At 41.1% G+C, this 23,216-nt stretch overlaps 1 protein-coding gene across 1 annotated transcript; it reads right to left on the bottom strand.

The window, feature by feature from the left end:
• Positions 1-831: 831 nt before the first annotated feature.
• Positions 832-22,840, bottom strand: LOC138206055 (LHFPL tetraspan subfamily member 3 protein-like). The gene is made up of 4 exons (XM_069162510.1): positions 21,751-22,840; positions 5,363-5,599; positions 3,781-3,810; positions 832-3,057 (listed from the first exon to the last, which is right to left on the bottom strand). The coding sequence occupies exons 1-3, from the start codon at positions 22,241-22,243 to the stop codon at positions 3,794-3,796; spliced, it is 747 nt and encodes a 248-aa protein (XP_069018611.1). The 5' UTR covers positions 22,244-22,840; the 3' UTR covers positions 832-3,057; positions 3,781-3,793.
• Between the last annotated feature and the right edge of the window lie 376 nt (positions 22,841-23,216).

Below are 23,216 nucleotides of genomic sequence, written 5' to 3'. Positions count from 1 at the left end.
AAAGTCATTTCACAATGTTTGTGCACTGGAGGCTTTAAAGATTTCTTCATCACACTTGTGTGAATTGCGTATATGACATTAGCCTCTGATTTTTGTGATCTCACAAAACCTGGTAGGCTATGTCTTAAACTGAGATTTAATTTGAGTAAACTCTCCTTCTTTAGCACCTAAATGTGAAAACAGCTTTAGCGCCAACCCTGCATAAACACCAGTGAAGGCCAACTATGCATGGGGACCAGCAGCTTTCATCTTATTTTGTCCATGTAAGAATGTCCTATTGCCGTTTACTCGTAAAGATCTTTCTGTGTCTCATTCATGGCAAGAACTAACAATTAATTTATCAATGAAATCACAATTGAAAATACTGCAGTCATTGTATGCACTTACTCATTGAGCTGCAGTGAAATGCTGTTAAGCTTAAATGAAGTTATTCCTCATCTCATTCCTTAGGTTGCCCACAGGAGTCACATGAGGCCCATGAACCACACACAGCTACGTTATCAACACCAGAGTGGAAAAGATGGCAGTACTGAGTGCTGAGGCTGAGCTGCAAGAAAGGGGCTTGTTGCACCAGATACAGGAACAACGATACTTTGTTTGTCTTTCTCTGGACAGCATTCTTTTCCTGGCAGTCTAGACATGTGACATGGATAAAATGGATATTGTGACTTGTGACTGTGAGAAGTTAATCTTTCATAATCTCTCAGCAATTTTATCTCTCCAACAAAACTGCATTTTCTTACTTGGGTTGCCTGGAATATGAGCTGCGAGTTGTAGTCTGTCATGGTCTTTCAATTTATTTGTTTTGAGTCTGAATGTGATTAAGAAATGGAAGGTTAACATTTTAATAACGACTCAAGATAAAAGCTTTTAAATACATTTCTTTCACATTAAATTTTTACTACACTTGATAAACACCTTTACATTTACTGTTCTCTCAAATACACGTTTATAAATTCAACTCCATAAAAGTTATCATATTGTAGTAATACCCAGACCCCCGTCTTGCACATTGGAGCTGTACATTAAACAATAAAGTGTGCAGTGTACTGGCTCATCAACTCTGATCATATTCTTCATCTGCATTTAACACGTTTTGAGTGTTCATCAGTCAATTATTTACAATTAATATGTAATCTGTCATTTGTAAGTAATATCCTTACATTAAGCTCTTTGTATGTTTGGGAAACATTCTTACTAACAATGCTGTATTCCACGAATGCATCCAAAAAAAAAAAAAAAAATTTCCCCTCGGGGATTAATAAAGTAAATACCTACCTACCTACCTCCCTACCTACCATCCATCTTCTGAAACCTCATCGTTGTTAGGATAAGAGTTTTTTTTTTTTATGTTGCCCTTGAATATGGTAGCTCGACGAAACACTGAGTAAGGTCCGCATACAAACTTCTTAAAGAATCGTCAAATTATAAGTTTTCAATAGATTTAAAGTCTGTCTTTAAAAGTATTTACTTTGTGTCCAGCAGCTGTAAGTGACAGTATGTTATTTTCTGTTACACTCATACTTACATAGAAGAGAGTAAACCACTCCTTGTCTTAATCACATATCTATGTCCCTTTACCACTAACTTCATGACAATAATACAACAAAACAAAGTCCTGATTGTTCCACATAATTCCATTTTTCAAAATTTGTCAAAGTGAACAAAAAAAAACACAGCAGGTTTTTACAGTGAAAACCTTTATTAAGTGTTCATATATTCTTAAAGGAATCTGTTTAATTGCTGTAAGTTAATCTCCTTGTCCATATATTCTAATTGGTATCTACACAATATCTATTTACACAGAAACATATCCACAGGTGAGGCTGGGACAGGCCTTCCTAATTCATTACCGCTTCAGATCGATACACACCTGTAACTCTAGGTTACTCCCACTCCGTCATGTTACCCTGTATGTCCCAACAAAACAAAGAGAGATAGGAAGTCAAAGAGAGAGAAAACGGAAAGACAGAGACGCACAGATTTAGTTACACAACAGGACAATTGCGTGTGAGGCTGGCATATTGGTTTACGAGCCCAACAAACTATTGCACGCATTACATTCACACCAACACTCACATGTATGCATGCACTCAGTCAAACACACCCACCGACCTTCCTACACACACAAACAGACTCACACCCACACAGTAGCTACGAGTCCTGCAGCAGCCAGTCTGAGTAGCCACCATCACAGTGTCGATACACAAACTATAAAATAGTCGATTTCTTCTCAAACTGAAGCGCTGTGCAAAGTTAGCTAGCAGGGCGTTGAATGGATTTCATTAAAATTCCTAGAACATTTTAAATATTCACTGTACATACTTTGTAATACAAGTTTTGTCTCTTTTGGATGATAATATTCTTATAAAAGAGTCTTAAATATATTTTTTTCTAGTAAATTAAGGGAAACAAAGCAAAAGAAGAAACTAAAACTTCAGTTTCTTTGTCGAATCTAAACACAATAGATTTACATCAACCCGATATTTTCTGAAAATGAGCAGTTTCTTCTTTTGACAAATAAAACATGGTACGCATTCTGACGGTGACACACACAGCTAAGTGTTAACATAGGTTAATACTTGTAATTACAGAATTTGTTCATGTCTTGTCTGAATGTACTGTATGTGTGTGTTTGTGTGTATGAGTGATGCGTGTGTGTGTTTTGTCTGTGCTCGCACTGCAAGTGTACAATGTCAACCCTGTGTCTTCTCAGGTAGGTAGTGGGTAGTCCGTATACTTCTCGACAGAATAACAGTCTCTGCCCCTGCCATGGTCTATGCAATGTTGTGCAAGGGTTAGCTCAGGAGACACATTAGGACAGAAGTGCATTGGGCTCCATCTAAGTGCTGGGGATGACAGAGGGACTGCGAGCAGGATGGGTGGACTTCAAACGTAGGTTACACTGGGGTTTTTTCGGCAGGTAGATGTGAAAGGTAGGCAGGCTGGATCAACAGTATTCTTCTCTCCTCCCACAGACCTGGACTGCCTCCCTCCTGTAAGATGATGTTGAGGGACTTGTACTTTATGGACACGTACACATGGAAATTCAGGAACCTGAAAGAGAAGGAGACAGCATGAGTGTGCTGAAAGCAGTGTAGGAAAAGTAAGTAAATATGGAAGTTGTTTTTTTTTGGTGGTAATATGGTGTTAATATTCTTTACAAATTTATTTCACAAGTTTACGCTATGTGGCTTACATGTTTGTGTTTATTATAATTTGAGAACGTTTTAAACTACAGTATTTCTATTTGAGATTAATACTTTTGGTTGAGAACAATTTATCTCATCTATGTCTCATTGCTTTGCACAGAAAATATGTGCAAAATGTCTCTAATAACAGTGTTGCTCACTTGTGTCCTCCTGCATTATACTTCTTTGCAAGGCTGCATATACAGAATAGTGGATGTGACAAATGCATTGTTGTCATTTCAGCAATTTATTGTCTTACGTTTGTAAACAACTTAAACTTTGCACAAAGGTAATAATAGTATAGTATAAAAGTAAAAAACTAACAGGGACCATATAATTGCATATCATTGGTTTTCTGATAGTTTGAGGCCTTTGCAGTTGTTGCACTATATCCTATAGAGTGTGTTCAGACATTTCTTTTCCCACCTACTTGCCTGTACAAGGTATGTCTTCATATCTGTTTATCTCTGTTTACTTGCTGTCCTTGTTTAAGCCTTATGTCTGTGCTTTACAAAGTGAAACATGGCTTCATCATACATTAGGAGATCTGCATGTCTGTATTTTAAGATGCATGTTGGTCCTTACTTACCTAAAGATTTTGGTTAGGCATTCCCTCCCTCTGCAAAAACAGAAACACAGAGAAATAGAAGACATCAAAATAATACTCGCATGTTACCAGATACAGAACATTATTGTATTGCACACAAACACCAGCAGGTGGCACCAGGAATGAGCTCACTGATTAAAGACTATTGACCTGAAATTAATTATTCATAAAGGACAGATTCTCAGGAGCCTTAAACTAAGGAGTGGTTCATCACCACGCTGTGCAATGAGGCTATTTATTGACTGGTAAAGCTACTGATAATCCCAGTCAAGTTTCCACATTCTATGACTTTGTCTATTGGTCTTTTATTTGACCACTTTAACTCATATTTGTCCCTTGGAGGTCACCAGTGTTTGTGATAATTGCAGAAATGTATTATCATGATATTGTGAAATTAATAACTGCATCCACAGATGAACAAACATGGAGCCTGATGGTTTTGTATTTCTTTAATAAGATTGAGGAATCATCAGTCAGTCTTCTCGAATCCCCGTATACCCATTAACATGTCTTTGCTTTCACTCGGCTCTTCTTTCTTTTCACCTCTCTTTAGCGTTTTTTTTGGTCGTCCATGCCTGTCTGGTTTCATTACAGACTACAGAGCATGGACACACTAATCCCATTTCCCACTGGGAGACATACCAGGACCGAGGCCTTTTCGCAGTACCTCACTGCCTAGAGCTGTAATGGTGATGCAGAATTACATACGGTATGCATGGATACCAGTACAAGCCAGGCCATTTCCATGACGAAGTCATCACATCTACTGACTGAGATACCCGTTTGGTCGTAAAGTGAGGTTTTATGGCAGTAAGGAGATATTCCTACTACATCTGAATCCTTATACAGTCATAGTACAGTACGGATGTATCAGACGCGTGACTTGCAAGATAGACTTACTTTTGAACGTATCTAAATCCACACTCAACTGACAAAATCATTTGAAAGCACAGCCATGACAAAAAGTACAATTTTGTTTTGCAACAGCGTATGCAAAAAAAACCTCTCTAAATTTAGCTTTGCTTTTATAAGGACAGTATCAAAAGCTCATTACTTTAAAACTTTGGCTTTCATTGGGCATAAATACAAGAGCACACTGAATGGGATCCTTTTATGGATTTAGCTCATCTCATCTAATTGCCAGACTAGTTTATGTTTTATCAGCTCCTCAATGAGTGTGCATTTTCTATTTTCAGTCTGGTTAAAGTCACATGGGTTGTGATGAATCACGAGTCTATTAAGCGAGCTTTAAAATATTCTTATTTACTATAAGTGTATGCTTTTGCCAGCCTCCTAAAACACAACTTGCATTAAGAGTGCACTTGCGGAGCAATTTGTCTGGTACCACTCATCCAGAAAAAAACCCAGATCAATTCCACATGAATGACTGGGATTTATAACCCAATATAAGATTTAAATAATTGGAAATGTAAGGGTTGAAGCTTTCTTAAGCAAGATACTGCTCCGAAGCTGACTTTTAGTGTGGTGCACAGGCGTTAAGTGAGTTTCCCAAAGGAGATCAATAAAATATCCCATTTTATCAGATTAGATAGGACATTCTCACCCTTGCTTTCAGCCAGCAGCTCCTCGGTCATGAGTCCGTCCTGCCGGTTGCCCAGGACGAAGGCCAGGAAGGACAGGATTAGGGCGTCCAGGATGCCCATGATAGCCAAGATGTAAGCCCAGCGCACGGAGCAGGCCCCCAGGCTGTATTTGTCTGTCTGCTCACCGCACATCCGCCGCACCGCGTCGCTATCCCAGCCGTCAGGATAGATCATACAACCCAGCACCAGACAGACACCTATAGCGGGAGGCAGAGAGGAGCCAAATGAGTCAAAGAGAGGTGGCAACATCAGGGGTTGAAGTGGATGAGGACAGAAAGGGCGAGAGAAATGAGAAAGAAAATGTGTAAGCAGACACAAAAATGAGTTTGGGGAAAAGGGCAGTGCAACAAATGAGGTCAGGATTGATGACACTTTGTGCGGAAATGAGAGATAAAGAAGAGGACCGATCCTTTCAAGGGCTTTAGAAGTCTCTACTCTTATATTCTACTCTCTGGAGATTTTTGCTGTGTTTTTGTGTTATTGCATTTATCACATTGATGTTCATCCCCTCCCCTAGGCATAAGACATAAGTGTCTAGACACAATGTGTACCAGTGGAAGAGCAATAAAAGCAGCAGTAAACAACTGCAGCAACAGTCACAGCCAGACACAACAGCAGTGGGAGGTTCAGTGCACAGTTCCTCTTCTGTTAATATGAAATGTCCTCAAAAACAGCCCAAGACTTCCTTACATTCACATAGTTTAATTGTGTTTCTATACAACTTTGTGGACTTCCAAGCCTTCTCTCCCTCTTGGATTCTAAGTAGTGATAATATTAGACTTTAACTTGCAGCTCCTTATTCTCATTTGTTTGCCCAAAGGGTAAAAAACTCTCTCATCTTCAATTTGGCTTTCTCTCATCTTCAGCTTAAAAGAGAATCTTCTCTGAGGTAATTCTGCAGCAGAACAGCGCGAGAAAATCAAGAACCCATGCACTTCTTTCTCAGTTGTTGCCCAAAGGGTAAAAATTCTCTCGTCTTTAATGCGAATGAAGTTTTCCTCTGAGGTGGTGCTGCAACAGAACAGCAGAAGACCTGGAAAAAGAAGCTGACTGCACAATTATCCAGAGCGCATTGCACATTAATAATAAAACAGACTCCCCACTTCTCTATCCCCCAAACACTTGGCTGCTTTCGCTGTTTCGTCCATGAATGCTGTTTGCTTGTGTGTTAGGCTTTAGTGTTTTGACCATGTAAATTGCCCTTTTAAGGACCTGCATGCTTCTTTTTTGTGTATACCTTTTAAAATAGAAATCTGTGTACATCACTTATGTGCCATCATGCTTATTTGTAGCTGCTCTCAGGTTTCAGCACAGTCTTAGAACCAAAAGTCAGAACAATATACTAATATACTGGCTTCTCACACACACACACACACACACACACACACACACACACACACACACACACACACACACACACTCCCCCCATATATGCATCACAAGCACAGTGGGATTGTGAAGAGATGTTTCGGTGGCAGAAATAGGAGTAAGGTGGAAATTACAGAGCCATTCATGCTGCAGAGTAAAAGCGTACCCACCAGAGTACAGAGTATCACCTAGACTCCTCTTCTTCCTCCCCCTGATCTAACTGTCACAGCAAATTCATATGCACCCAGTGGTTCAGTGAGCAAAGACTCACATACATGCTCAAACTCAGCTAGAGGACCAGAAATACTGCAATACGGCTGCAGACATTTCTATGAGATTTAGCATAGAAAAAAAACACATTACTTGATAGCTCTGAGCAAACAATAATTATTCATCAACAGAAATCAGTGTCTTAGGCGTATCCTTAGGGTTGTACTACTACCTTGGTTTTATGAATGAATACAGTTTGTGCCTTTTGGTGTCTCCAGGCGCCACCTCTGAATCAAACAACAAGCCCTTTTCACGCAAGAAAGACTAAACTTAGGGCCTCACTAGGACCTATGTCACTCATCCCACCCGAGCGCTGTATGCTATAACGGCCCTGTCTGTCAAACGTACCTCCAGAGTCGGGTACATAATTTAGCTCTGGAGAGAGTGTCACTGAGGCCCTTAAGTACATTATGACCAGTGAGAGGACGCGTCACATAAAACCAAACATCCACAATGTGTCTGCTTCTTCTTCAAAGTGTGCTCCAGTGTCATATCACACTGTAAAAGACAGTAGTAACCTCTGTGGATACAGAGGCTGGATAGCCAAGAGGTGACGCTACAGTTGTTAAACTGATAATAAATCATGAACACCTTTTAATCTTTTCAAAGCCGATTGACTTTTTTGGGTTTGTTAGCAATACAAGGTGTTTGACATATAGCTAATCCAATAACAAGGGTTAAGCTTAGCAGCAGATGATTTTGAGGGGGAGACTGATGCAGTCAGTGCTGACGAACGTGGAGAAAGTTGCCTCTGAATTACATAGGTGTTTCCAGACCCAAGTTCACTGTGTGAGTATATGGGTCTGAATACACTCCATCAGGAATCATTTGCAGTCGTTGCATCCTACTGAGCGTAGATGTTGGGTTGATTTTGAAATGATTGGAGCATTTTTAACCAACCAGTATGTGTCGTGATTCTACCACTGCTGCAACTACATTTACAACAAAAAGCTTGGCTTCAATTTCATCGAACTTAACCACCAACACTGGTTGCTGGTTGGTCTGCCCTACAGAGTGGTTGAGCTTACGTTAATGCGAGCCACATTTCCAGACTATAATCACAGTGACTTTGTGTCTTTAAAAAAATATATATATTTTACAGTTATTTATAAACATTACCTTCCCATTGAAGTTAACTGTTTCAGTTCACTGATGTAATTTATTTTGGACAATACATTTTATTGTTAGACTGTTTAAATATTTTGCCTCGATTACATACTGTATCCTTGTCAGAAGTATTTTTGTAATCACATCTCGGTCACTATGTCAATATAATATTCTTTTAATCCCAAATATCAGTATTGGTTTTAGGCCCACAAATCCTGTATTGACGTCCTCCAACAGGCAGTGATGAAAAGTGGTGCATCGATATGAATTGAACTTTTCAGCTTGGAACAAGAATGAACTCCTACCAATCATGCACTAGGGTTCATGTAAAACACTCACTGAACAGAGGGAGTGCCATTGAAGACCAAGTAATATTTGATATTCAGTGAGTCAATACATGTTACTCTTCTTTCCCTCATGACGCATTTACTACAAAGGTAACACAGACTTCTCCAGATCCCTCTGGGTGTCTCCTGTATGCCTTTGGCTCAAATCAACACGATCATGAATATTACATTGAGGCTCAGGAGGAGAAAGAAAAGGCTCACAAAGCTCTGGAGTCGGTAAGAGAGGCAGAGAAAGAGAACGAGGGTACAGGAGAAAGACAAATGCTGATAGCAGCAGGGGAAGGAGACAAAAAGAGAACAAGAGATACATGAGCGGTAAAATATCTGTCACAGTCACTGCTGAACACTATCTAACAGGGCCTGCCTCTGCAGATAAACATCTCTGAGGGATGCACTGGCCAGAATTATACCAACAGAGGGTGCCACACATGCCTGTCTTGCTTCCAGAAACAGCTTGTGGTAAGAGGGGGAGCACATGTCCTGTCCACACACTATAACAGAAAGCCTGGAGTCAACTAATCCACAACTGAGCAGGCCCGTCCAGCACAGCACTATTTACGTAACAAAACTTGTGCTTTTTTCCTCTGTCAATTCTGATTCAGAGCACAAAAACAAAACTAAAGCAGCATACAGTCTATTCCCATGTTAGTAATACCAAGGTTCACTTGTTTTACTGAAGAAACCTTTAATAAAATATGATTTAGTGGGCAAACCTGTGGATCTAAGCATGCTTTACTGCACATATCATATAGGAATTCTGAGTACATTAACAGTATCTTGAATAATTCTTAAATAATATACGGTGCCTTAATTCAAATGTCATTAAGGGCATATTGGAAAGTGAAAGTGGAAAAATTGACACATGCTGAATGAGAATCAATACTAAAGAGGAATGTGAGAGAAGAGAAAAAAGAAAAATGTATAACAAGGTTAAACTATTATTCGCTGCATTGATGGGCCAGTTTCCCTGCAGATAACAGCCAAATATGACAATGAGTCATTACACTTACATTACATTACACTTCTATTTCTAAAAATCTTTTCTGAAATTGAGTTTTTATAACAACAGAAATAAAAAACAACCGCTCTCCTTAAAAAGAATCAAAAGACGACAACATGTTTTAATCATGTTTTCATGTCAGTCTGTTGATGTTAGGCAGCTTTAAAAAGTAGGACTTATGTAACACAAGAAGCGTGTCACCCTAACAGACTAAGTGGCATATGCATCATAAGCTTGCAGGCCTATGAAGGCAGGTCAAATGTTGCTGATGTAGACTTGTTGCCTGCCTAATACAAGTCATCCTGGTAAATGTTGGAAATCAGAAGCTGGAATGGATGTTCATGATGCTAGCTGAGAATAAGTATCAAGTAAATTGTATTGTACAAACTCTCAGTGTAGATTTATACAGATTCAGACTCCTTGCCCTGACTGGAGGAGTTAATGTGTTCTCTGTGCCTATTAAGGTTGAATTGATTAGTCCATTAGTTGATGAGTTGATCAACAGAAACTTAATCAACCATTATTTTGATAATCAACTAATTGTTGAAGTCATTTAACAAGCAAAAATTCCAAATTGCAGCTTCTTCAGTGAGACAATTTGCAGGCTGCAGTCTGCAGGCTTCACCCACTTGCACTGCACCGACGCAGAACTTCATGCGGCAGTAATGAATGGTGTGCTCCACATCCTTGCCACAGAAATAGCAGCGCACCTGACAGAATGCTGCTGTCAGTCGGAGCCAAGACTCGTCTCTACATTAACTGACGGTATTATCCTACCCCTTTCAGCTTTGCCCTTCTCTCCATCTCTTCTCTGCTCCCTCCGGAGAGCGGGAGGTCGAGCAGGAGACAGGCAGAGGAGAGAGGAGAGACAGATTATGAGGCAGGGCGAGGCAGAGATACAGAGAGAGGGGGAGGTGGCGGTGAGAGACTGAGCCTGTGCCACGCTCACAGTCCTGTGTGCGGCCGCCAGCAAGTACCCAGCGCCACACTAACGTCATGAGCACCGGTTACCGTATACTGGAGCCCCACGGCAGAGCTATTCTCAGCATGTACTTGTTTGCCACAAAAACACACCTTCCTCTACCTCTCTCTCTTCCGAGGAACGCAGGGATCATGTGAGTGGAAAACTGGACAGAGAAATGCTTGTTGGCTAACAGCAGCTTATGTAAGAGACTCCGCTAGGTAGGGCAGATTAGGTGCAAACAGCGCTACAGCAAAGTCTGAGGGCAGACCGGCAGATGTTACAGAATGGTATGATGGCAGTCGATTTGTCAGCAGCAAATTGGCTCATTTTCCCAAAGACACCACTAAATCCCACCAATACTGAAAGAATCCCTTTGTTTCCTGTAATCTCTGCGTGTCATTTGCAAGTAGACGAAGTGAGTGCAGGTCCAGTGTGAATTCAGCAGCTTGATTGGATTTCTGCATCTGGTTTGCAAGCGAAGACAAAATAAACCTGTAATCTGTTTTGCTGTAGCACTGTCAATGTAGCTGCATGTCTGAGTGTGTTTCAGCATGACGTTGAGCTGGGTGGCAGATGGAAGTAAACTGTTGTGCGTATTCCACTCTCCTTCCCTCATTCACACATCTACGGCACATCTAAGAAGCCATGAAACGGGATTCACATTTTCAACTCCTACAGTCCTTTGTGGATCGCATTTTCTCCTCTTCTCATTTAAAAAGCTGTGACAAACTTAATTATGCATACACACATACTAAACTGAGCTTTCTTACACCGCATGCAGGTCTAGTTCTACCACTCACAATCGCACACATGCACGTATTGTTTATACTAACCTTCTTTGTGTAGAACGGGCACAGGAAGTGCATCGTTTGTCTCTTCACATAGTGACATACCGAGATAAAAGAATGTGTTTATTGAACGCACAGTGTCTCTGGTGAATGAGCCTGTGGCTGGCAAAGCGGCATTTACGGTCAGCTCAAAAAAGAAAATCAGCACGAATGTTCTGGGAACAGCTTTGAGTGTTTATCCCGGTAGGGCTTCTTATGAATATGCATAGGTAGGGTTTGCTTTAATGTAATAACCAATGTTCCACTCCCACAGGTGAAATGGTGTCTCGAATGTTGGCAAAATCGTACTAGTTCAGTTCAAAGGCTCCCTCCTACGGTCTTTTATGCGCCATCTTAAAGAAAGCAAGTGATGGGAACACAATAACTGAGAATTGAGAAAGACAGCGACATTATAACTCAAATCCAAACAGCATAAAAGCATAACTTGTGATTGTTCTTCATCGGCTAATAATGTAATCTACTCGCACTGAAGACATAGTTTATCCCTGATGCTTGTTATCTCTTTTCATTGCTGTTCTCACCATTAAGCTCCAGGCAGAGTGAGACTCCTGCCAGTGCTGAGGCACAATATGACAGTGTGGCTGGTTGCTCAGATGATTCACATTGCTCAGACTGGAGACAAGCCGCCCAAGGCCGAACACAACATTGTGGGAGACAGGTGGGAGTGGTAGCCTTAGCCGAAAGTTTCATGTTGGTTTTACGGATTTGACAACAAACTGCATATTTTATATTACTTTAGACCTTTTTCCTCAAAAGATTTTCAATGATGGAGTTTGCTGCATGCACTAATAAGTGAAGGTTTTCAAACTATATGTGCTCACAGGTAGCTTGGCTCCACCCACTCACAGCTCCGGTCTTTGCTCGCATTATAGTCTGGAAACCTGTTTCACATTGAGGGCGGACCAATCAGCGGCCAGTGTGGGTGGCCAAGTGCGGTGATCAATGGTGGTCAATGCTGATTGGTTAAAGCCTACTCCATAGTTTCAAAATTAACCAAATTAGGATGCAATGAATGGAGACTGTCGTTATTAATGGGGCATGGCCACAGAGTACTTTTGGTTCTCATAATACCAGTTTAGCTCACAGCTGCCTTATCAGCTCAACTCTCTCTGCAAGCTGATTTCTGTCCTGCTCCCCATTGCAGAGGGAATCAAACACTGCATTCATTCTTATATCTGCAGGTCCACATTGCATTTGTGCTTCTCAGATGTTGCAAATCAGAAATCTACGTAGGCTTTGATATCCATGTGACAAATAGTCTGCTCTGTCATTACTCGATACGAAAGAAAATCTGGCTCCAACTTCACCGACAGTACATCATCCAATTCTGTGAGCTTTCTGGTCAAATGATGAGGGAGTAGAATTAGACTGATTAATCTGATCTTTCCCATGGCCAGACCAGGCTCTAATGAAGTGTGGGCAGCATCAATCCCCTCTTCACACTTGACAAATTAAAACTTCTCTCTGACTCCAAAGATGAGCAGAATAAGTACCCAAGAAAGATGGTCTAAAACCATGACAATAATACGCCATAATTACATCTAGATAAATGGGGCAATTAAGAGTGTACGATCTTTATAGTGGGACTAAATGGGGTATGAAAATGTGTCATCACATAAGTCTGCTTCATGGTCCAGGTTTATGAAGGGGAAAGAGAACAATAACAGAAGGTTATAAATATGAAGAAAGTGTAAAAGATGATTGTGTAACTGATTTATTTATTTATTTTATCTGTAAGAGAATAAATAAGGGTTAATATAAAGAATTTAGAGTTTCACATAGCACAGTCAGGAGATGAGTATATTTTCAGACAGCTGGGTCTGACTGGGCACAAATTTAAGACAGCTCTCTAAAAACACAATTCCAAAGTGTCAGGGATCCAGTGGAAAGTGGGGCACGAGAAAGTTTTCAAACTGACTGCAACGTTCTCCCCCGGTTGATGAGGAACATGCTTCTTGAGATGAGCTGTCTACAGTCCAAATCTATTTCTGCTTCAGTTGCTGGCAAAACCCAATGGTTGCTGGCGGGGAGCAAGGAGCTTGCAGGCATCCTCTGTATTCCACTCTGTCAACAACCTCAGCAATTTTCTGCACAACGAGCACATAATGCCCACGGCTTACCTATCAATTCAATTCAAAGGATTAGAAGGAGCACGTCTTATTTCATCTAATCATCTCCGTTCTGTGCCAGGACAAGTCTAGCAAAAACTTTATTAACCATGTTGTAATGTTGCAAATAATGCTCCCACGAGCATATTGCCGAGGGAAGCGTTCTGATTTATACTACAGGGAATAAAATCCACGAGAAGGAGATCTTTAGAAGTACATCGTTTTGACTACAGCGTCAGAACTGAGCCTGATGTATGACTCCAAAAGATAGAGGGTGAAAGAGAGACAACTCTATAGAGGATCAAAAGGACGCAATGTTTCCGTTACCACCCACATACTCATGCCCCAAATCATTTAATAAAACAATCATTTAAAAAAGCCACTAGATTGTTCGTTTAATTCCTAGTAACTGCTTACTACTTCTGTCTAATAATTGGTTTCTTTTCTCCTTGGATTTAATGACCAGTGACTTGTCATCTTTAAAAGCTTGTTTTAATCCCCTCTACTTTTAATGTTGTCTCCTCTGACTTTTTCTGTCCACACAGACCATCCGGTCGTTGCTTCATTATTAGACATTGATTGAAGTTGGTATTAGAAAGCAGAGCTGACTGTCTTAAGGGAAGCTGGACATATAGTAGCAGGGACGGACACTGTGCCCTGAAATTATCAAGTGACGACACTCAAGTAGCATAAGCTTGCCACACAAGTGTGACATGTGTCTCTCTATAACAAATATGGCACTTCCGATTAAAGCAGAATCGGGGATGCGGAGGTAGAGGGTGTGGGGAGAGGGGAGAGGAATTCAAGGGAGGAGCGCGGCGCAAACCGCAGTGAGCAGAGTAGGGGGGTAGTCAGGCTGGGGTGGAGGGCTTATGTAACAGGTCCAGATGCGGCCCGCACCTCCATAGAGGATAAAGATTGGCAAGGGCACCGGGGATCAAAAGAGATCTTTGAGTTTCCTGTGAAAATCCTGAAAGGGCCACCAGTTTAGGGACGATGGATGCAAACAGCCACGGCTTAGGCAGGACTGTGCTCTCTCAGTTACCAGTTAACATGAGGAGCATTCAGGCCGGGACAGACCGAGGGGCTGCAGCACAGCACCACCCAATGATGATGTAGTCACAGCAGTGTTTTCTTTTAAAACATTTAAATGTGAAATAGCATTACAAATTCAAGATTCATTAAATGCTCCCTCCAGCTACCACTTTTAAATATAATAGCGCTGAAGGGCTGGAATGACTTAAGCACAATCTACTGGAGTTTACTTAAGTTTTACTAAAGTAAAAATAGCCATACCCACTACAAAATGTAAAACAATTGGTAAAACCTACTCATTATACGTGGCATCTGTTAGAATATTATATTATTTGTCTATTAATATGTTGGTGGTACTTTGATGTTACAGTTGGTTGAGGTGAATTTAAATGCCTCATATAGGGCTGTCAGATTTAATCTACGTAACAATGAATTTTGTTTAATAACCCGATAATATTTTTTTTTACTTTAAATCTTAGCCTCAGAAATAGCTAGTAATAGCAGCTGATATTTATAGTGAAGTAAAAAAGTAACACATTCAAGTTAAAGTACAATAAAATTGTACTTAAGCAGAGTTCTTGATTCGATACTTTCCAGCACTGTTCACATACAAACACCACATATTATGCACTCCTACAGCAGTGAAGGTTTTTTCATGGGTCACTGTGTCCTTGCCGTGCCATCTCATCCCTACCCCTGTGGAATAAATCAGCAGCCTCCCCTGCTTGAGCTCTAGCCCGAGCCTAGCCACTTCTGAGATCACAGGGATTAACTCGGGAAAATCTGTAGTCCACACCCTGCAGGGCTGCAGGGACACTAAACACTGGGGAGTCATGATGATGACTTGGCTGGCATTTAGAATTTGTATTCCACACTGCTCCACCCAAACTCACAATGTGTGGGCAAATTAATCAGCTTTGATCTGTTTGGTTTGATGTGGAAACACATGTTCTCAGGGTTCCTACGTTAAACTAACATTCACTAAGAAGCATTAAATCAAACGGTATGCATTACAAAAACCCTGAAATTACTGAAAAAAATAACATATGTACATTACATGCATATATATTACTATGCTTTAGTGGGCAACATGTGTGATGATGTGTGGAGATACAGTATCCTTCATCCATCTGCTCCTCCTGTCCACCATCAGCAGGACTGCAAGCTGCATGGATGACGGTCCTCCCGCTAGCTATAATTAGGTGGTTCAACTGACGGTGTGTTTCTTAATTACAAAAATTGGAAGATGGAACAGTGTTAATAAAGAGGTGATTTGAAAGTAGAAAACCCGAGTAGACGTGAAGAAATAAGCTCCTTGTTTTGTGATTTGTGATATATGAAATAAAGGGAGAGGTCGGTTTAAAATGACAGAGAACAGGTACAAAAGGTGCTAAAGAGAGACACAGCAATGAGTTTGTGCTCCTAAAATCATCCCTGTCTCGCCTTCGACTGTTGTGCTGTCTGCTGCAAAGGTGCCGTGTGTGGATTGGTGCACAGGGTGCTCTTTCAGAGTGAGAGGCATTAGTGCACCTTTCTGTTGTAGAAACAGACAATTCTTTTCCATGTTGTTTTTACTGTCTGTGCTTCACAAATCTGCCCCAGTGGGTATTTAACTTGATGTATGGAGAGACATACATCTATTCTGCAGACATACATCTATTCTGCACATAGCTGAAGCAGCACAAGAGACTGGCTACATCAGATTGTTTCTAATAATAAGACTTCTTCTATCCTGATAGTAACTACAGACAGACCACAGACTGTCACAGACAGTTCTAAATTAAAAAAAAAAAAAGGTTCACCTTAAGATAACTTCATATATTCATAGGCTGCAGTCTCAATGGCCCCATGTCATAATTTTTTCAAGGTTTCACATTCAAACAACACAGAAAATAATTGGAGAATTGTGTTGTAAGCACAAAGTACACAGTCCCAAACTATGTAACTGATTAGAGCAACACAAGTAATATTAGCTTTTTGTAAAAACTCAGTACCACATTGAACCTTACTTTAATACATTAGCTTGGTCTTACTTCCACATACTTCTACTTCTATTATCAAACCAAAGTGAACGTAACTACAGAAAAATGATAATTCACTGGATCTGATGGAGCAATGACAACTTGAATATTTAGAGTAAACCAAGCGGCAACCAACATTGACGTCATCCATTGGTTTGTTTTAGCAAAGACACACGTGGCCACAGAAGCTAATCAAGCCCTGTATTAGCATGCAGACACAGAATGTGCATGTAATATGTCTACAGAAGGAGCACACAGGAATCAAAGCTACTGGCAGAAGCATCAGAAGGAACCTCTTCCCTCGGTCAGGCACTAATCTGCTTTTTAAGGCCTGACAGGTACACAAACAGAAGTGCTCATTTGCAGCATTAACTGTGGAGAGCTGGAGCAGTTCTGGTCCTCCTGCAGTGAAAAGTGCACCTCTCTGACTGCTGCTTCTCATGTCAAGCTCCACCACTTTCCACCTCTAAATTCAACAAGGCTATGAAGTGCCTTGCAAAACAAGCCTCTCGATAGAGCTAATGGACCATGGGAGTGAAAGTCAGCCACAGAGAAACAGAGATAATGAAACGTAGAGAGAGACCGAGAAAGAGAGAGATGACCTAAAGGATCAGTATGTCCTCTCGGAGCTCGTGTATCTGATTTGTTTTCTGTCTGCCTTCTGTCTCTGCTTCGTGTTTTTGTTTACCACCAGAGTTCCAGCTAGACTCTCATATGTTATTTCTTTGTTCTCTTTATTGTCATCTCTGTTTCTTCTTTATCTTTTCGCTGTCCTCCCTCAATACCGTGGAGATTTAAAGTTTTGATGCGATGACCCTGCTTGTTTGATCTTTATCTTCAGTCTGTGCCAAGCGTTCGTACAGAGATTGGGTAAAGGGCGTTCAGGTATTCCACACCCTTGGACTGGAATATGTTACAGAAGAAGGTGTCGATGCTTGGACTGATGTTGTTGGATGCATGACTTGTATTGCACTTTTAGTCTTCGGGATATACTGTACTGTAATTATGTATGTCTTGTTTATATCTGTTTAACTTAACTGTCTTGGCCAGAACATCCTTGAAAAAGAGATTTTTTTTAATCTTAACGGGACTTTTCCCAGATAAATAAAGGTTAGATTAATAAATAGATTTCAGATGATTTCTTAACAGCTCTTTTAGCTCTTGCCTCATACTGTTACACACAATCATATATACTGTATATAATGTAAAGAATATACAGCATTATGTTTTTTTTTTGCCACATTACCAAAGAGATGGACAGCTACAGGTGCTTTACTGTACTGCAACGCATTCTCACATCCAGGGCATCAAAACTCCCGTTTTATCGAAGCCGTTGAAGTATGGATAAGGCGCGCGGCACCATGTGCGTTTCATATGGAGGCATAAAATACTGTGCCCCTCAGCACCTCAGATGGATGCACATGGTGCTATGTACCTAACAATTAGGCACTAAGAACAACATGGTGATGGTTAAGAAAAGATAATGGTTTGGGTTAATTAAAAGAAATCCATGTTGACTTTTGCTTTATTGTTTATAATTTACCACCTCGACTACTAGTATTACATACATGTTGGAGAAGGAGCATTTACCAACTGTTAAGTAAGACTGTTGATGATCTGATAACTAAATTAGGCAAACCTCTGTGGTCAACATGCCTTCAAAATGTAGCCAGTATCCAATCTATGAATTTAGCTCACAAACAGTCGGATAAATGTTTTTTTTTTTTATATGGGAAACAGTATGTCCTGTCATATGAAGAAAAGTACAGGTGTTACTATTCATATTAATAACAATGGCTCTGCTCTAATCAAGTGATCCAGTATGCATAATAGCAGGGCTTGGAAATCAAAGATGCAAAATAAAATTTTGCCATCAGTTATTTTCATATTTACACCAATGTGACATATCAAAATGTGTTATGTAAAAAATGCCTATTCCCAAAGAATTCCTTTGAAAAATACTGGTTACCTCAATACAAAACATCCCAAAACTCCAGACAAACTCATTGCTCTTATTGTGCACAAAGCCCTGACAGTAAAAAAAAAAAAAACAATCATACGTCAAGTGTGACTCTTTTACTTCAGCAAATAATGAGAGTAAACCATGAAAATGCTGCAGAAAGCACAGGGTGGTGTACAAGATTTACTCTAAAGGACAACTAATACTTACTTTTTTTTTTTAGAATATTAACAACCAAACACTTCAAAGAAGAAGCAGAGGGTGTTCCTGAAGGCAATTTTATAATTTGTGCTTGCCTATGAATTTGAAAGCAAATCTTTTCTTTCTTAATTATTTCAGGACATCCACACACACACACACACACACACACACACACACACACACACACACACACACACACACACACACACACACACACACACACACACAGAGTCACACTATCAGAACTGCGCAAATAATAAGCAAAAGGGGGTAGAAATAAAGAAAACCTGACCTCGAAGTATTCACAGTCCTTTGAAAATAGCCCAGTGTGTGTGTATCTTTCCAAATAGGCCACCCTCAGCCTGCGCATTTGTTCTGCTGACTTTACAAAGCTAACGTCTTGCTTATTCACATGTATGACTCATACGTGTTTTCGAGTAGAAACAGTATCATCAAACAGAGAAAAATGCCAACAGCTGACATGACACAGGACGCAGACAGTATACAGTGTAAACCAGGGAAGTAATTACCATTGACCTCACGGCATTCTTAGTTAATTGGTGTGCAGACCCCTGAAGAACTGCAGTTACAGGAGAGGAAAGAGGGAGAGAGAAAATGACAGCACATATTGTACAGTTCTCTCTGACACGAGGTAGCGGAGGGAGAAGAGCAAGTGAAACGAGATGAGATGCACAGAAGGGTGAAATTGTGTGAAGGTAAAAGGAAGAAATAAGGTAAAGGAGGAGAGTGCATTGTATTTCTTGCTGTGCTCAGCTCAGCTCAGCGGGGAAAAAAATAACCACATACACTCTTACATCTTCATGACATGAACTTGTGCAGATGCGCAGACAGAAATAGCTGCGGCGAGGAAAAGTAAAAGAAGGATACAAGTCCATCTAGGGCAGGATGGACACAGGGGCACTTTCTGCACTCCACTTGGAGCTGTGGTAGACATTTTGAGATTTCTAATGTGTCCTGGTGGTTTACTTTCTCATCAAACATTCAGCATTTTTACCTGGGCTCCATCAAAAACGCTTCCTGGAGATGACTAGAGATGCGTGCGTGTTCTCACTAACCGATTCACTGGCGAGGAGATGTGTGCTACGGCCTGAATTCCTTATGCTCAGTGTTTATTCACAACCTTCTGACCTCAGCCCACAGGGATATATGAACGCTGCTGCAAAACTGGTATATCGTATATCAAATTACATATACTTGGCCGACACAGATCGTATGACCTTGATATTCAGTTAGTGTCTGAATAGCCCTTTCACTCAATGAGGCATTGTACTGTTATGTTTTCATACCTACCATACTGTTAAGTATCTTATATAAATCCTCACAAAAAAATAAATAGATTGGTGCCGTGGACCACAGAGCAGTGCTCTGAATACTGACTGTGTCATTCATGTCCTTGGACCAGTCTAATGGCATGGGTGACAAGAAGCTATCGCTGACCCACTGTGACCGTTTTAATTTCAGTTTGCTTCACTGGCTTGAGATTTAACATACGTCGTGCACTGTATTGCCCAAATATTTCAAGGTGAAGAATAAAGGAAAAAGGAGCAATAAAGAACATTCTGCTCTCTTTTTTTTTTTGCTCTCACTGTCTGACCTGCCATTTATCACTATCATATTGATCATTTGCACCTCCCCATTAAAATATCAGCTGACAGTAAGGGGATGCCACTGGGCCACTTGTGTTCAACAAGGCTAGTAAGTGAAGGCAGAAGCGGGTTTAACCTTGAGCTAAGTGTAATCAAGTTTGACAGTGCTAAGCAGCCAGGCTCGCTCATTAGGCATTCCTGTGCCAGCTTGCCGTGGTCAGGGTCTCTCCTTTTGGCTTTTGCTTTCATCTCTTAGCTGCAGAAGCACAAAGCCCAGCGGTCTCCTCATTAGATAGGCTTATTGCGTTAATTCAGCCCAACATAACACACAGAGCTGGAGCTGCTCCAAATAATCCCCCCTCATTTGTGTTTGCTGCGAACAGGAAGCCGACTGATTTTGACTGCTAGTATACAGCTGAGCCGAATGTGTTTGGCAACGTGTGGACTCTTCAGATGATGGAGGCCTCTACTCACGCTGGATGACATTAGCCCACAGTTGCAGTGACAAAATGCTGCCAGCAGCTGAACCACTGACCTCTACACATTTTAAACACCAACTCTGACACACACGCATCTGTTGGCTGATGATGCTGAAGATTATAACTAATCTGCATGAAGATACTTCTCATTAAAATGGGCCGCATTAGCTATACATCTGGTATATTACCAGCATAGGCCTAATATGCAATTAAGTGCATATTTTATGTGGTTATGCAGCTTTAATAAAATCTAAATAAATATGTAAATTCAGATTATGTTTACTGATGAGCATTAATGGAATTAGTAATGCACTTCTTCAAGGTGGATGTGCACCTGTCGTGTGTTGTTGCATTAGTAAACAGACATAGGACCAAAAACAAGACATCATTTCATTGATTATGCCAAGAGACGAGTGACTCCACTGTCATTTCAAGCTAAAACAGCTTTAATTTAAAAGCATAATATATCCCACCAAACTTTTAATCACAGGACTAAACCTGCTATCGGACCAGATCTGTCACAAGTTTTATGATACAAGACACAAAATACAAGACAGAAACTAAATCAAAGTTATTAATGCCCTCAGTTGCTAAGGTTTACTCTGAACAGTAGTGAAGCATTACAGAAATGTTTCCTACAGATAAAAAGTAGCTGATTATTGGGCCGGTGAATACAGTATAATGTGTGTCATGTCCTCAGCACCACGGACAGCACTGGCTGCTCAGCAGTGCTGGCTGCCAGCTCCTGGAGAGATCCTGGATACTGTCTGTTTATTTTCACCTTGGCTGCTCCCAATTAATGTATCTAATCAACTCATCAATCCAAGTCCAACCCATCCCAGTGATTTGGAATTTACGGGTTTCTAAAACTTAAAATGTCAGAAAAGACCCACAGACACTCAATCTGTAAGATTTTGTTCATAGGTGCCCAAAATCGGATATATTTTCATTTCGAAAATATTTATTCTGTAAGCATGTTCAGTGTGTTCATATTTACACATTTACTCCGTACATTTTGGGAAAAGACACTTACCTGATGCTGCCTGCATCCAGCCACAGATCTTGTACACGGTGGAGGTGCTGAGGAGGAAGAAGAGACTGAAGCAGCCGATGCAGGTGACAACCAGCATCATAGACATCCCAATGAAGAAGGAGGCGGCCTTGAACGCACTGGAGGGGATAGCGGCGAACTCGGTGAAGGTACCCTGGCAGGCCAGCTCTCTGGAAATTCCGTCCCCGATGCAAAAGTGGAAAAGGCCGAAGTAGCCGGCCTGCGGCGTATCCATGCCATCTCCAATCCAATAGGGCTGTGAGAAGATGGTCACGTTCACAATACCGAAGAGGATAGTGAAGATGGCCCATAGAAGTCCGATGACACGGGAGTTGCGGACGTAATTGGTCTGGTACAATTTCGCAGCTTCTGCAGATGGTAGCATTGATGCGGCAGATCCAGGTATCATCTTATGCAATACCGAAGACAAAATGAATGTTGCGATCTGGCCGAGAACAAAACGAGGACTTAACATTTAACACATAAACGGCTTGTTTTGCCCCTCACAGAACCATCGCTTAAACCTGCAGGAAGAATCGGAGGAGCTATGCCCGTGCAACTGCAACACAGCAACATCTGTCAGGCGCGATCAACTCATGACGTCGCATCCTAAAAGCAGGCGGTGAACGAAGTGGGGAGCTACAGCAGAGAGCTTGAACCCCGATATGACCGACAACTCTTGACAACTCAACGGCTACACGGGAAGAAGAAGCAGTCGTCCCCTTACTAGCTGCGTCTAGCCGACAGACCTGCACATCGCTGCCGCACTTTGGCGCTCAGTGATGTCCTTGGAAAACCTCCGAAACGCATACACACATCGACATCGGCTGTAGCCTACCACACACGGTCCTCAGAAATAGCAACAGCCTGTAAAGACGCAGCTTGTCTCTGAAAGGAGTCGCATCCAATGACATACAAGAGGCCTGTATTCACGAATTAACGCAGCCTACCACAGTTACCATTCAGAAAACACGACAGCCCCCCTCAGGATCGTCAAACGGGAATTTATTCTTTATGACAGCATCGCGGGGCTGCCGGTGATGCTGGGAGTCAGAAAGGGAGGGGCACGGATGGGAGGCAGCCTGTGATGCGCGTGTCTGTCCGTGCAAACAGTGAACACCCTCTGATTAACGCTGCGTCAACATGCAATGGGCTGACGAAATATCAATGTGACCTTAAAATATCTAAAAGACAAACGGGGGTAGGCGCCCAAAAAAAAATGATATATATATATTTTTTTGTATCTGTGTGTGTTTGTTTTAGCCGGATAACCATCTTCGTCTGTCGTTCCCATACCCGATTTAAGCAGCCAGCACTGCTCGGCTTCATGAAGTGTGCTGCTGTGGCTGCCAGCAGGTTACGTAACACTTCATGAAACTGCAAATGACGCCCTGAAAAAAAAAAAAAAGGCTCAACACACAGCTTTTTTTTTTTTTTTCCTCTTAAAA

The sequence above is a fragment of the Embiotoca jacksoni genome, unplaced genomic scaffold (assembly GCF_022577435.1).
Source record: "Embiotoca jacksoni isolate LCO1_2020_lvr unplaced genomic scaffold, fEmbJac1.0.p SCAF_3, whole genome shotgun sequence".
In the NCBI taxonomy this organism is placed as follows: domain Eukaryota; kingdom Metazoa; phylum Chordata; class Actinopteri; family Embiotocidae; genus Embiotoca; species Embiotoca jacksoni.
Note: the sequence above shows the minus strand (reverse complement) of the source record. Positions and strands in the feature narration are given on the sequence as shown.

Excerpts from the sequence above, each read along its gene's own strand:
- LOC138206055 (XM_069162510.1), bottom strand. The coding sequence starts at position 22,243 with ATGTTAAGTCCTCGTTTTGTTCTCGGCCAGATCGCAACATTCATTTTG. Across the intron at positions 5,600-21,750 it reads CTGGATGCAGGCAGCATCAG|GTGTCTGTCTGGTGCTGGGT; the intron begins GTAAGTGTCTTT and ends CTCCCGCTATAG.